Genomic DNA, 16,014 nt, shown 5'->3' with positions numbered 1-16,014 from the left:
GTGCCAAATTTGAGAATATTCCCTGGTTGTAAATTTTTTTTTTTTTTTTCATGAATGGGAACTTTTCTGATCTTTCCCATTAGGATAACATCGGAGCTTTCGTGCATCACCATGGCAACACAGTTAAAAATACCATATGGTTTACTTTAACTTTTTTGATTGAAATGACCCAAGGTGATGTTCTGCAAAATTTCGTACATTTTGGAAAAACTAAAATTTTGACCCTCCATGCAAATTATTGTTGTGTTCTATCATGCCATTTTAGTTTTTGTCACAATTAGTCGGCTTTGTCCAGAAAATTTTCTGAGTGATTCAAATTTGAGGCCAATTGGACTTTGTATGCGTGAACAGGACCAAAATTTGACTTTGGAAAATTGCAAAAATTTGAAATTTGCAGTGTTGTCGCACGTAAACCATGATCATTATCAAAATAAATTAAATAACTTTAGATGCCCCACTTCTCTAGATGATGTACGGTGATTTTCAGCCCTGTGAATGATGTATGTATGTATTTTTGAGTTTTAAAACCACCTGTAATTCCATAAATGTAAGATAAAGCTGTTTAATGTCACACTGTGGAACATTCCAGACATCTCCAGTCTTTAAACACTGATAAAAATGTGTTTAAGGGTCCGGTCAAGTGGTAACGGAGGGAAACAGGGGCAGATTTTTTACATTCAAATGTCTCTTATTCAGAAACTAGAGGGACTATTGAAATAAATAAGGTATAAGAATGTAGGAAAGAGTTACACTCCAACAGGGTAAAGTTAAACCTGTGATATTCTTTCAAGTTGTTGACAAAAAAATTTAAAAAACCCATGTCGGTAACGGAGGGAATGAAATATGCAGCACTTTTTGGGCAATAAATACAGTGATAACTCTTGGTTCTCACTTACATATCCTTAACAAACTAGTTTGAATATTTGCTTCATATAGTTTTCTACCATATGGTACAAGATTAGGTTGAAAAACCTCTTACTTTTTGAGAAATGAGATTTTTTATTAAGAAAGGTCATGGTAACAGAGGGAAAATTGTACAAGCAAGTAGAAGGTGCATGATTTTGCTTAATTTGTCAGCTTTTTTCTTCTGAATATTTTAATATTACTTCAAAATGAAAGGAAACTATTTCTATAAAATATGTCAGTCCTTCCAAGCAAATTTTTATCATTTTAAATACTTTTTTTTTTTTTTTTGAAAAATCATGTACCTTCATCAACAGTTCAAAGATCGAATAACACAAGATATGATGAAATTCCATTCTCTCTTCCCTTCTCTTTGCTTCCAGCTTTCTCTCCTCATCATAACTCATCTTTCTCTTTCTCTCTCTCTCTCTGTTTCCATCCCTTTCTTCCTCTACTTACTCCGTCCATCACCTCTCTCACCGTTTCCTAATCTAGTCCCCTCTCTCTCTCTCTCTTCTTTCCCATCACTCCCCTCTGTTCTGTGTCTCAGCTCCTTCTCTTCCTTAATCCTTCTCTCCTTTTTTTTTCTCTCTCTCTAAACTCTCTTGCTTCCTCTACTTCCACTCTGTCTCCTCTCTTAGTTCCTTCTCTCTTTGCTTCCACCTTTCTCTCCTCACTTCTCTCTCTCTCTCTCTTTCTCGCTGCTTCCCTTTCTTTTTCTCCTCTTTGTCTCTCTGCTTCTGCCTCCTCTCCCACCAGTTCCTTCTCTCTCTTTTTCTGAACTTCTCTCCCTCTTTTCGGTGTCTCCTCCTCTTCCTCCTCCTTCTTCTCTAAACTCTTGCGTCCTCTGCTTCCCCTCTTTCTCTTCTTTTAGTCCCTTCTCTCTCTACCATTTCCTATAGATCCTTCTTTCTCTCTCCCCCTCTTTCTCTCCCTCTTCTCCTCCATCTGTTCTCTTTCTCTTCTCTGTCTCCTCTTCTTTCTCTCTCTCCCCTTTTTTGTTCTGTCTGTCGTTCTCTAAACTCTCCTTTACTTCCCCTCTTTCTCCTCTTAGTTTCTTTTCTCTCCTCTTCTCCTTCCTTCCTTCTCTTCTTCTCTCCCCCCCCCCCCACCCCTCTTTCTCCATATCTGTCTCTCCTACTTCCTGTTGATTCTCTCTCTCTCATCTTTCCCTCCTTTCCCCTCTCTCGTTACTTTATCCCTCTCTCTGCCTCTACTCTTTCCCTTTCTTTTTTCTCTCACACCCTGTATCCCCTTCTCTCTCTTTCCCATTCACCCGCTCTCTCTCTCTTCCCTATGCTTCCTACTCTCTCCCTCTTGTCCTCCCTCCTTACCTCTTTCTCTTTTCACTATGTCTCCTCCTCTTCCTCCAACCTTCCTTCCCTCCCTGTCTCTTTCTCTCTTTCTGTCCTTCTCTTCGTCTCTTCTTCCTCTTCTGTCCTACCGACCCTCTCCCTCCCTCCCTCCTTCCGTCTCTCGCTCTTTGCTTCCATCCCTTTCTCCCTCTCTTTACACTGTCTCTTTGCTTCCATCTCCTTCTCTCTCAACATTTCCTAATCTACTTCCTTCTCCTTCTCTCTCTCTCTCTCTCTCACACACACACACTTTCCCTCTCTCTTCTTCTCTTCCCCGTGTCTTCTCCTCTCTCCCTCTTGTCCTCCCTCCTTACGTCTCTCTCTTTTCACTCTGTCTCCTCCTCTTCCTCCAACCTTCCTCCCCTGCCTTTCTCTACTCTCTGCCTCTCCTCTCTCTTTCTGCTTTTCTCTTACACTCACTCTCTCTTCTCTCTCTCCCTCCCTTCCTCCAACCTTTCTTCCCACCCTGTCTCTCTACTCTGTCTCTTCTCTCTCTTTCTGTCTTTCTTTTCCACCCAGTACCAACGCTCTCTCTCTCTCTCTCCCTCCCTCTAGTCCTCCTCCCTCTTTCTCTTTTACCCCCTCGCTCTCTCTTCTCTCTCACTTCCCCGTGCCTCCTCTCTCCCTCTCGTCCTCCCTCCTACCTCTCTCTTTCCACTGTGTCTCATCCTCCTCTTCCTCCAACCTTCCTTCCCTCCCCGTCTCTCTACTCTCTGCCTCTCTCTCTTTTCTTTCTTTTCTTCCAACTCAGTCTTCCTCCTTCCCTTCTCTCTCTCCCAACCTCTCCACTCCTGTTCTCTCTCTCTCTCCTGTCTCCTCTCTCTCTGTTCTACTCTTCTCTCTTCAACCTTCTCTTCTCTCTCCCGTCTCTCTCTCTCCCTCTCTCTCTCTCCTTTTCTCTTCTCTCTCTCTCCTCCCTTTCTCTCTCCCCCCTCCTCTGTCTTCCTCTCTCTCCTCTATGCTCTCCTCTCTCTCCCCTTCTCTCTCTCCCTTCCTCTCTCTCTCTTCTCTCTCTCTCCTTCTCTTTCCTCATCTTCTCTTCTCTCCTCTCCTCTCTCCCTCTCTCCCTCCCTTTCTTCTCCTCCTGTCCTCCTCTCCTCCTCTCTCTCTTCTCTGCCTCTCCCTCCTCTTCCTCCCTCCTTCCTCTCCCGTCCTCCTCTACCTTCTCTCTCTCTCCTCTTTCTTCTCTCCTCTTCTTCTCCAACTTTCTCTTCCCTCCTCCTGTCCCTCTCTCTCCCTCTCTTTCTGTCTTCCTCTCTTTGTCTCTTCTCTCTCTCTGTCTCTCTCTCTCTCCTCTCCTCTCAACCCCCTCTCTCTCTCTCTCTCTCCCATTCTCTCTTTCTGCTCTGCTTCCATCCTTCCATTTTTAGTTTCTTCTCTCTATCGCGAGCACTCTCTCTTCCCTTCCTTTTCTTCCCCATGTCTCCTCCTCTCTCCATCTCTCTCTCTCTTCTCTCTCTCCTTCTCTCTCTCTCCTCTTCCCTTTTCTGTCCTTTTTTCCTCTTAGTACAAATTCTCTCTCTCTCTGTCTAACTCCTTCCATCCTCCTCTCTCTCTCTTCTCTCTCCTCTGCCATGCCTCCTCCTCTCTCCTCCCTCTCTTCTTCCCCTCTCTGTCTCCCCTCCTCGTTTCTCTCCTCCTCTTCCTCTCAGCCCCTCCCCTTCTCTCCCTGCGTCTCTTTCCCTCCCTTTCCTCTCTCTCCCCTATCCCTCACTCTCTCTTCTCCCTCTCTCTCTCCCCATGCCTCCTCCTCTCTCCCCTTCTTCCTCCGACCTTCCTTTCCTCCCTGTCTCTCCTCTCTCTTTCTGCTCTTCTCTTACACTCAGTCTCTCCCTCTCTCTCTCTCCCAGCCCTCACTCTCTCTTCTCTCTCTCCGCCAGGCCTCCTCCTCTCTCCCTCCCTTCCTCCAACCTTTCTTCCCACCCTGTCTCTTCTCTCTCTTTCTGTCTTTCTTTTCCACCCAGTACCAACGCTCTCTCTCTCTCTCTCTCCCTCCCTCTAGTCCTCCTCCCTCTTTCTCTTTTACCCCCTCGCTCTCTCTTCTCTCTCACTTCCCCGTGCCTCCTCTCTCCCTCTCGTCCTCCCTCCTACCTCTCTCTTTCCACTGCGTCTCATCCTCCTCTTCCTCCAACCTTCCTTCCCTCTCCGTCTCTCTACTCTCTGCCTCTCTCTCTTTCTGTCCTTTTCTTCCACTCAGTCCCTCCTTCCCTTTCTCTCTCCCAACCCTCACTCTGTCTTCTCTCTCTCCGCCATGGCTCCTCCTCTCTTTCTCTCTTCCTCCAACCTTCCTTCCCTCCCAGTCTCTCTACTCTCTCTTTCTCTCTCTCTGTCTCTCTCTCTCTCTTCCTCTCATTACCAACCCCCTCTCTCTCTCTCTCTCTCCCATTCTCTCTTTCTGCTCTGCTTCCATCCTTCTTCTCTCTATCGCGAGCACTCTCTCTTCCCTTCCTTTTCTTCCCCATGTCTCCTCCTCTCTCCCTCTAGTCCTCTCTCCATCTCTCTCTCTCTCTCTCTCTCTCTCTCTCCTCCCTATTTCTGTCCTTTTTTCCTCTTAGTACCAATTCTCTCTCTCTCTGTCTAACTCCTTCCATCCTCCTCCTCTCTTCCATCCCTCACTCTCTCTTCTCTCCCTCTGCCATGCCTCCTCCTCTCTCCCTCCCTTCCTTCTTCCCTCTCTGTCTCCCCTCCTCGTTTCTCTCCTCCTCTTCCTCTCAGCCCCTCCCCTTCTCTCCCCTGCGTCTCTTTTCCCATCCCCTCCTCTCTCTCTCCTCTCTTCCCTCCTTCTCTCCTTCCTCTCCTTCTTCTCTTCTTCCCTCTCCCTCTCCTCCTCCTCTCTCCTCTCTCCTCTCTCTCTCTTCCTCTCCCCTCTTCCCTCTCTCTCTCTTCTCTCTCTCCTGCTCTCTTCTTTTCTCTCCTTCTCTCCCTCAGTCTCTCTCCCTCCTCCTCTCTTCTTCTCTCTCTCTTTCATTCCTCCTTTCTCTCTCTTCTCCCCTCTTCACTTCTCTCTCTCTCTTCTCTCTCTCTTCTCTCTCCCTCCTCTCTCTCTTCTCTCTCTCTCTCCCATTCTCTCTTTCTGCTCTGCTTCCATCCTTCCATTTCTAATTTCTTCCCCTCCTCCTCTCTCCCTCTAGTCCTCTCTCCATCTCTCTCTCTCTCTTTTCACTGTCTCTCCCTCTCTTTCTCCAGCCTTCCTTCTCTCCCTGTTTCTCTACTCTCTCTCCCTCCTTCCTGTTTCTGTCCTTCTCTTCCTCTCAGTACCAACGCTCTCTCTCTCTCCCTCCCTCTATCCCAGTCCTCACTCTCTCTTCTGTCTCTGTCTCTCTACTCTCTCTCTGTCTCTCCTGCCTCTCTCTCTCCTCCCTTCTCCTCTCTCTCTCTCTGCCTCCTCCTCTCTCCCTCCCTTCCTCCTTCCCTCCCCGTCTCTCTATTCTCTGTGTCTCCTCCCTGTTTCTGTCCTTCTCTTCCTCTCAGTTCCAACCCTCTCTCTCTCTCCCTCCCTTTCTCTCTCAGCCCTCTTCTCTCTCTCTTTCCCATGCCTCCTCCTCTCTCCCTTTAGTCCTCTCTCCTTACCTCTCTCTCTTTTCATTATATCTCCTCTTCTTACAACTTTCTTTCCCTCCCTGTCTCTCTACTCTCCTCTCTTTTTGTCTTTCTCTTTGTCTCTTTCTCTTTCTCATCTCTCTCTATTCCTCATGTCTCCTCCTCTCTCCCTCTCGTCCTCCCTCCTTACCTCTCTCTCTTTTCACTGCGTCTCCTCCTCCTTTTCCTCCAACCCTCCTTCCCTCCCTGTCTCTCTACGCTCCGTCTTTCCTCTCTTTCTGTCTCTCTTTTCCACTCAGTCCCTCCTTCCCTCTCTCTCTCCCAGCCCTCGCTCTCTCTTCTCTCTCTCCTCCTCCTCCTCTCTCCCCTCCTCCTCCAACCCTCCTCCCCTCCCCGTCTCTCCTCCTCTTCCTCTCAGCCCCTCCCCTTCTCTCCCTGCGTCTCTTTCCCTCCCTCTCCCCTCTCTCTCTCCCCTATTCCTCCCTCTCTCCCTCCTTATCTCCCCTTTTCCCGCTCTCTTCCCTCTGTACAGAAAGCCCGCTTTGAGTCGCAGATAAGAAGATGAATTGCTCTCGCCGTGCTTTGAAGCGCGTCAGGATTTAAAAGGACTCCAACCCGAGCTCTGGTCTAACACCGCTGCTCCCCGCTCCCTTTGTACCCCCGAAAAAAAAAAAAAAAAAACGAAAAAAATTGACAAACACATACGCACATTTCGAAACAACATGTATTCCCTGCTTACTACATCCCCCACCGCCCGAGGAGATCCTTCCCTCCCGCTAATATTTGGCTGAATCTTGTATATTTTTTCCCCGAAGTAATTGACATGGGTGAATGAAGCTCGCGTTTGAGAATCTAAATTGCGCGCCGGGCCATGTTAGAAGTGAATTTGAAAATGAAAGGGGGACAATATGCGCACTTACCGACTGGAGGGCTGAATGAGACTTGAATGAATTGCGTGAGATTGGCGTGTTTTCGCTTTTAGGCCGCGATTAAAACGCGTTGATGAGTGCCTTGTTTCTTGTGAGCGGCCTCTTCGCAAATTATTAGAAGCCGCTCTGGAGAGAAAAGCTCTTGACAGCCACTATCAAGCGAGCCGGCTGAAAACGCCAGCTCGCAAATGGATGTTATGAAATTTAAGACAATTATTACAGGAAGTTAACGGAGAACAGTGAGATGTGATACGCAAAATGTTCTGCTCTGTTTCCTGTCGGTGAATAAGGGTGAATAAGCAGAAGTTATTTATGAAGACAGTGGTCGGCAGTTTTATTTTATAGGTCCGATGTTACAAAAAATGGACTGTTGTGAGGTTTAAGCAGTGTTGGGGAGTAACAGATTACATGTACATGCCGTTACGTAATCAGAGAACAATTTATGAGTAACTGTATTCGGTTACAGTTACTGTTTCAATGAGGATTACAGTTACTTTGCTGAAATAAGTGGATTACTAGGTGGTATTTCCTGTTTTCACATTTTGTGCTATATCCCATTTATTTATTTTTTTTATTTCGGTAATTCCACTCATTGCCGGAAACCTAAACAGAACACTTGTGCAGTAAGAGCGATGTAAACGTCATGTTAACGTTGGTGGCATCAGTCACACAGTGGACGAGGTCAAAGAGCCAGTTGAACAGAGCCAGCAGAGCACAGGTAAAAACACATTCGTGTCTTGGAAATTCTTCTCCCAATGTGAGATATAAAAGAAAATAACAAATATAAAAAGTTAAATGTCAAACCGGAGATACTGGCATTGGTGAAAACAACTTGCATAGGCTCATGACGTCTGCACTACTGTCCTATAGTGACCTGCCACATGAGGGGACACGCACACAAACACACACGCACACAAACACACACAAACACACACAACAAACACACACAAACACACACAACACACACAAACACACACAAACACACACAAACACACACACACACAAACACAAACACACACCTTCATCATCGTCATCAACCTGAGAACGCGCAGACCACGTCTCCTTCCGTAGTTACTGCGCGGACACCGACGTCCTCCCGTGTGCTGCGTGTGGGTTTTCTCCTGTACACCTTTAAACCAGAACTAACACCAAGACTAAAACCGGGACTAACCCAGTCCAGGATTAAACTAGGACTAAACCAGGATTGAACCAGGTCTAAACTAGGACTAAACCTGGACTGAACCAGGTCTAAACTAGGACTAAACCAGGACTGAACCAGGTCTAAACTAGGACTAAACCAGGACTGAACCAGGTCTAAACTAGGACTAAACCAGGATGAACCAGGTCTAAACTAGACTAAACCTGACTGAACCAGTCTAAACTAGTAACCAGACTGACCAGGAAACTAGGACTAAACCAGGACTGAACCAGGTCTAAACTAGGACTAAACCTGGATTAAACAACATGACACCTAACAGTACGTTGGACATAATTTAAGGTGATCTCATATAAAAATAATTTCTCTATCAATAATATTTTTAATATGGTTAAGGAAAGACTGAGCTTGTTATTGTCTTTAAGCAGACAAAACATCTCATGTTAACATATCCTAGTCTTTGCTACTTTACAGCAAACAGTTGCCTGTTCATGGAGACAATTTGAAGAGAACAAACAAGAATTTTGAGGATGTTGTTGTTACATTCATGTAGTTTAAAAAAGCAGGACAATATCAAGTAATCCAAAGTATTCACAATACGTTACTCACTTTAAATAATTTAATGGATTATGTTACAAACTACATTTTGGAGTATGTAATCTGTAATCTGTAGGGGAATACATTTCAAAAGTAACCTTCCCAACACTGGGTTTAAGTCATATTATAACGCTGTTACTTTGAGCTGATTTTTGTTATTAGTCTATAGGGCTGAATGATTAATAGTTTTTGGACCAAAAATCGCGATCTCAAACACACGATTTTGAGAGCGTCAAAGCTACGTTTTTTTGCAATGCCCAATTTAAGAGCGAAGTTTAGTTCTGCGTCGACTCAACGTACACTGCTGCCATCGCCTTTTCAACGTCATTTTTGATTTAGGGATCTGTGTCGAGGGCTATGTGCCGTGAAGTAATTCATCACCACAACGCGAGGAGGCGAGGATTTAAACCTACCTTTCGTGTAAAGTTTAACATGAATCATCTCCAACGCCATAGAAGCACAGAACAGACTCAAGGGCGAAGTACAGTTCTGCGTTGACTCAATGCGCACTGCCACCGTCACCTTGTTGCTATCATTTTTGAGACTGCAAAGTAATTCACCGCCAAAATGCTAAGAGACCAGAATATATGTCCATTCATATAGACGAGTTTCAGCTGACGTCATTGTTATTAAAAGCCCGCGTCGCATGCTGGGAAATATTTTGGTCGGAGGCAAGAAACACGATAGCGTCAAACACAGTGCGTAACCTCGTGTATTGATCCCCGATAATGGTAAATTCCTGCTGCATTATCGGATGCACAAATAGAAGCACGGAAAAAGGAAAATGTCTTTTTCGTATTCTGAGTGAAAAGAACCGCCAATGTTGAAATAAATGGCTTTCAGACATTCACAGAGCAAACGTAGAAGATCCTAACAAACCATGGACTCCAACAAGTTCAACAACGCATCGAGACTCTTGGAGGTTTTCATCTTTTCTGCTGTGAATGGCCCAGGAGTTTCCACCAAGTCATTGTGGATATCGCCGAAGTGAATATTTGTCCAGGTAGTTGGCGATTCTGACCCGAAATTTGGTTTGGTCCAGGCTTTGTCGGGGTTGAAAAGGGTGATTTGGCTCCATCGATGCTTATGACCAATTTCTGGTCAAATGGTCTTGGGTCCTCTGCCGTTAGAGTGGATAAATAACCGGGATCAATACCCTTTACGTGCTTTCTCGCTCCGTCCGTCATGTTGCATTAGTGTTTATTGCCGCCGACCAAAATAATCCCAGCATGCAACTTTTGTCAACAATGAAACTCGCCTACATACGGTCTATGTGTACGACCTGCAGACGTATAATCTCTGAAAAGTTTAATATGAATCCATCTCCAACACTATAGAAGCACAGAACAGACTCACCATCATCAGAACATCCTCTGTCACAGAAAGAACACTCATATTCCAGTCGTGTCCTTAAGGCCCCGTCCACACTAGTTCGTATTCGAGTCATTTTCGTTGTGGATGCAGTGTTCGTCCACACTATCCGACTGAAAACAGCTCCAGAGACGGAACGATCTGGTGCCGCCAGCTCCCACAAATTCATTTAAGTACTGATCTGATCCAGCACTGTGTGGACGCCTGAAAACGCTGATACGCCGTGAAGTAATTCACCGCCAAAACGCTAAGAGGCTAGAATATATGTGTCCATTCATATATACGGTCTGTGCGTACGACCTGCAGACGTATCATCTCTGATCTCTGAAAAGTTTAACATGAACCATCTCCAACATGACAGAAGCACAGAACACAGAACAGACTCACCATCAGCAGAACACCCCTCTGTCACAGAAAAAAACACTCATATTCCACTGAGTCACGTCCTTTAGTCCGACAGACGCTGAACCACATCAGCGCACGATATCGAGCTGTTTTTTGAGCTCTTAGTTTATGCAAATTAACCATGTGGTTTTAAGGTTTGCTCTGTAAAACGTAAACAAATATGCTCAAAGCTGTGTGGATAGGGAAGACTTGTGGACACAGAAATTACATGTCTGGACGCAGATTGTTTCCAATATGGTGATACGGTGATATGCGGATTTGTTTCAGTGTAAACGTAGTCTGAGGGAAGTGAAGCTGTCAGTCTGCACAGGAAGCAAGCTGTTTTTTTTGAGCACTTAGTTTATACAAATTAGCCATGTGGTTTTAAGTTTTGTTTCTGTAAAACGTAAACAAATGTGCACAAAGCTGCATTAAACACATTATTACTCAGTCTATACTGAAAGGAAGGAGTGCAGGAAATGTATGTAGAGTTCACTGCAACAAAACTAAATCTAGCCAAGTTGAGATGACTTGAATTAAGAACGTTTTATCATGATTTGAGTAAATTTTACTTGACCAGTGAAATGATCTGTCAGTGAAATAAGACTTTTTGTACTTAAAATATGAAAATTCATGTTTGCTGCACTAAAAATAAGAAAAACAACTTTTTGCACTTAAAGTAAGAAACAAAATTGAATGTTGCTTGAATTAAGAAAAACACATTTATTCCACTAATAAATAATTTTACTTGTCAAGTTGAATCAACTCAAATAAAGTAAAATGTTCTTAAAGGCTTTGGAGGCAGGAGTGCTACTTGGATATGCAAAAAATGTGAAGAAATGTCCTTTTGGTGCTCTTCAGTGTAGGGACCAGTCTCAAATACAAAGTGGGGAAAAAAAATGAGGCACTCAAAAAGTTACAACAACAGACGAAACTTATTCATGGACATTAACTCAGGTCAAAGTTTTTATATTAGAACATTAATTAATTGTAACACTACCTATGTAGTATACAGACTTGAATGCCCATGTGGTCGTTTTTACGTAGGCCGAACAAAACGCAAATTGAAAAACAGACTGGCTGAGCACAAACAGGCTATAAGGACATATAACCCCCTGTATCCTATGGCCGTGCATTACAAAGAAGCCAACCATGGCAGCTGTAAAAGCCTAAAAGTCTGTGCAATTGAACATATTAAAGAAACAATAAGAGGAGGAGATAGACTGAAAAAACTATTACAGAGAGAAACCTACTGGATCTACACTCTCAAGGCCACACAGTTTCCAGGACTCAATGGAGAGTTAGATTTCTCCCCCTTCCTTTAAAACTACAAGCTTTAAATGTGTAATCGATCCTTGTTTTATATCCCTGTCTTCTTGAAATTATTTAAGACTAGCCCTTAACTATATTATACAAACTATAGCTGAAGCACTTTTGAGTTATCGCACTCTATATATATCCTTACACTATGTATCTTTTATACTTTTATACTATTTTCATATAATGTATCTATCTATGTATTGGTTGTTGGGATTTGCACCATTTATGTCTTACCTATAATTAAGGTTTGTTAGGCCTACATGTCCCATCATGCATCACTGTGAACATGTGACCTTATTTTTAAATTGCACTGTGACCATCTGTTTGCATGCCGAAGCCCTTTATTTGTGTAAAAATTTTGTGTTTTTTTTATTTGTAACGTTCAGCGGCAAAATCATCAGTGCAGGACTCTTGTGTGATGTCAGTTTCTGTGATGTTTGCAAATGTCCATGTGCGCTGAAACTTGATTTGAAAAAAAAAAAAAAAAAAAGATCATGTATGAAATCGAAATTGCAATATCTGCCAGAAACGTCACAATTCATTTTTTTCTCGAAATCATTCAGCCCTATTAGTCTGTCTACATCTCCAAAGCTCCAAATGCTCTGTTCCACCTTTTAATGTCATGAAGCGTTAGTTTTCAAGTCATTAGTTCAGCAGAGATCGACAATTCCGGGGCTGAAATTATCCAAATGATTCTAGTGAAGGTGTACAGAGTTTAAAAATTATCACATGACATCAAAAGATAGAACAGAGTGTCTTCTGTTTGAGAGGAAAAACTCCAAAAATATGCAGGTTTGTGTGTTAAAAATGTGTGAATGAAACAAAACACAACTCCAGGTTTGTTTGTGATGAGGAAATAACTCTATAACAATGATCAGAAAATACCTAAAATTGTCCTAAAATGAAAATAAATAATAATAATACAAATAATACAAATAATACAAATAATAATAATAATAATAATAATAATAATAATAATAATAATAATAATAATAATAATAATAATAATAATAATAATAATAATAATAATAATAATAATAATAATAATAATAATAATAATAATAAAATAATAATAATAATAATAATAATAATAATACATAAATAAATAGATAAATAAATTGATAAATTAATACATAGATAAAATACATAAATAGATAAATAGATAAAATAAATAATTAGATAAAATAAAAAAAATAAAAAATAAAAAATAAAATAAATAGATAAATAAGAAAAACTGTTTGCAACTGTTCAAGCTTGTTCCTCACTTTTCTAATTATTCACCACAATGGGTTTATGAGCAATTTTTACAACTTTATACCACAGGAGAGTTTTGTCCTCAAGCCACACCCCTTACAACAACTAGCATGCTAACAGCACACACCATTTTTGACATTTTGACCCTAAGAGCTACTTGTATTACTCATTTTACTGAACTACATGGACCAAAATAGAGTCACTCTGATACAGTCCAGTTTACTTGTGTTTTGTTTAGTCATTTTCCTCACAAATGTTTGCAAAAAGTGAATAACCAAAAGCCACAAAAGCAAAGGATCTAATCACAATGCTTTGGTTTTGTGAGGTGGGGCTTTGAGAGAGAGGATGGAGTGTAGCAGTGGTCCAATAGGAGATCTCACAAAGGTTAATTAGGAAATAGTTCATCCAATTTGCCCCTTGCCAAACCAACAGGGAGATTACAAGTCCTGTGCCCCGAGCAAGAACTAAACCCTGCACTTTAGAGCCTGCAGCAATGCTTATCATGCAACATTTTTTACAATTAGGCCCATTGTTTGTATAAATCTGTCTGCTACAATACACTGCACAAAGGCCTGTACTTTTATCACAGCTGTTGGTGCACTGTATATACCGTATCTTTTGGTCTATAAGTCGCTGCGGAGTATAAGTCGCACCAGACAAAAAAATGAAGAAGAAAAAACATAAGCCACACTTTTTGTTTTTTTATCTTGTATCTTGAAAAGCAAGTTCTATTAAAAACAATAGAAGAGAGAACAACATGTTGTTACCGTCACATATGAACAGTTCTTCAGATAAACTATAACATAAACAGCAGAACAGAACAAGTTTACCAAACTCTCCATCTCACTCCAAATCATTAAATCCATTAAATTCTTCATCCTCCGTGTCACTTCTGAGCAACTTCACGACCTCCAGAGGTAAACAGAGCGCCGCTTCCTCTTCTGTGTCGCTGTCGTCAGACTCAGCATCAGTTCCAGTTAGAATTACTCCGGCTTTTCTGAATCCAGACAGGATGGTTTCAGTGTCACTGAAGTCCAGGCTTTGTCCATCCATCCAGTGACTTCCAGTAAAGTTTCATGGTGCACCCTTCTGTTCTCACAAGTTTCTCACTCACTCCAAACTGTTTTCAGCTGAATATTTCGCTACTTGCAGTTTGTAATCTGCAAAATATGATTTTCTTTTTGGTGGCATTTGTCTTCAGTCTTCTCAGTCGTCTTTATACGTTTGTTTAAATGTTAAATGTTCAGTGGTGCAGAAGGAAAGGTGCGATCGACTGACATGATACAGACAGGACAGAGGCTCTTTCTGCAGGAGACATGCGCAGTAGAGCCAAGTGACAGTGGTACAGGAGGAACAGGAGCAGCAGATACTGACACACAAGAGACTAGAGCCTCTCACGACTGTCAGTGTGAAAATTTTAATATATAAGTCTCACCGGAGTATAAGTCACAGGAAACACCCAAACCATGAAAAAGAAGTGTGACTTATAGTCCGAAAAAATACGGTATATAACTCCCTCTAACTATTTATATTGGTTTCAGTACACACTTACACTTATGTTTACAAATATATTTTTAGTCAAATTTTTTGGCTCTCTATTGTACTTGTACTTATATTTGAGTAATAGAACATGTATATATACTGTGACTCGTTATGTGAGCTTAAAGGTGTGTCATAATGCTGTTACCTCTCCTCAAAAACATACTTAAAGGTGTGTTTTCATTCGCACTTGTTGGAGTAATCCTGGTTTATTATTAGTCTGTCTACATTTCCAAAGCTCAAAATGCCTGCTCCACCTTGTGATGTCATGTAGTGGTAGTTTTCAAGTCAACAGCAGGGAGATTGTCAGTTCCAGGGCTGAAATCGTCTGAATGTTTCTAGTGAAGGTGTGTGGAGTTTAAAAACACAGTGGAGCACTTTCTGTTTTAAGAACTCAGTATAAACATGCAGGTTTGTGTGTTAAACGTGTGTGAATGAAACAAAACTCAACTCCAGGTCTGTTTGTGATGTGGAAACATTATAACAGCTCAGAAAATATCGTAATACAGGATTTTTAAGTAACAGTACTCTTACTTGAGTACACTTTTTTGACTACTCTACACATCTCTGAGTAGGAGTATTTTTTCAGTATTTCTCATACTATTTCATACCGGGTTTTAACCAGTAAATGTGGCTAAAATCAACAAGACAAAATGTGTTTTTTTAATTTACAAATCAAAGTTTCTGCTGCTGTTGTATTTTGCTCAATTGAAAATCCAACAAAGTAGCAAAGGATTGATAAAGTACTGCATTTTCATTTTAATTGCAAGTTGTTTTGGCAGACTAGACTACTACCAGGAACACACTTACTTGATCTCCTTTTTTCTTTTTGTTTTTTCCAAATTCCAAAGACAAAAAAAAAGCAAGCGAGGATTGTATGTAATGTCACTTCCTGTTTCCTTCTCCCTCTCGTCACTGCCGTTAAGTGGAGTAAAGTGAAGGCCTATTCTGAAGGTTTTTCACAGTCTCACAAAAAACACTTGCTGGTTTTTGACTGCTTTTCAGCCTAACCTTGTATTTTATTTTTGCCTTTTTGTTGTTTTTTGGTGAGAGACGCGCCATTAACTCTGCTCGTCACTTCCATTTTCATTTTCCTTGATTGAATACGGAATGCTTTTTGTTCATTGCCCCGATTACCGCTGGAAATTGCTCGAGGATTTGTTTGTGTTTTTAAAGTGCAGATTCATACGTTCTGTTAGCCGCTTTCGGTGACGCATTAGAACGCGTTTGTTTACTGACTTGTTTCTGTAATCATTTCTTTTTTTTGTGTGTGTGTGTGTGTCCAGAGGCAGCTGAGGAAGAGGAAGTGCTACCTGATCGTCATCGGAGCCGTGGTCTTGGCCATTCTCATTATTATTATCTCAGTTTCAGTGAGGAAGTAACGATCTGGTGAGTAACTTGTGTTTTATTTACTTAAAGGTTCAGTGTTACGAATTGACCTAAGTTATAATGTGGTTGCCTCATCGAAAACAGACCTGGAGTGGAGTGTGTTTTGTTTCATTCACACCTTTGAGTAACAATTTATTATTAGTCCGTCCACATCCCGAAAGCTGAAAACGCTCTGTCCCACCTTGTGATGTCATGAAGCGGTAGTTTACAAGTTATCAGCTACTGCATTTTTTACATGCTGTTGTTTAGCTGAGATTGGCAGGTCCAGGGCTGAAAT

The 16,014-nt window shown here is 42.0% G+C and overlaps 1 protein-coding gene across 1 annotated transcript in view; it reads left to right on the top strand.

Moving 5' to 3' along the window:
• The window catches only part of tsnare1 (T-SNARE Domain Containing 1), a 344,395-nt gene extending 328,655 nt beyond the window's left edge, over positions 1–15,740 (top strand). Inside the window, exon 11 of the mRNA XM_055163234.1 lies at positions 15,635–15,740. Coding sequence (XP_055019209.1) covers positions 15,635–15,730 — 96 coding nt within the window. The 3' untranslated portion in view covers positions 15,731–15,740. The remainder of the gene's footprint in view (positions 1–15,634) is intronic.
• Positions 15,741–16,014: the final 274 nt, after the last annotated feature.

Source organism: Boleophthalmus pectinirostris, unplaced genomic scaffold (assembly GCF_026225935.1).
Source record: "Boleophthalmus pectinirostris isolate CB_2022bp ecotype Guang Dong unplaced genomic scaffold, ASM2622593v1 HiC_scaffold_6, whole genome shotgun sequence".
NCBI lineage: Eukaryota > Metazoa > Chordata > Actinopteri > Gobiiformes > Gobiidae > Boleophthalmus > Boleophthalmus pectinirostris.
The sequence above is the reverse complement of the archived record's forward strand: the minus strand, read 5'-3'. Positions and strand labels throughout refer to the sequence as shown.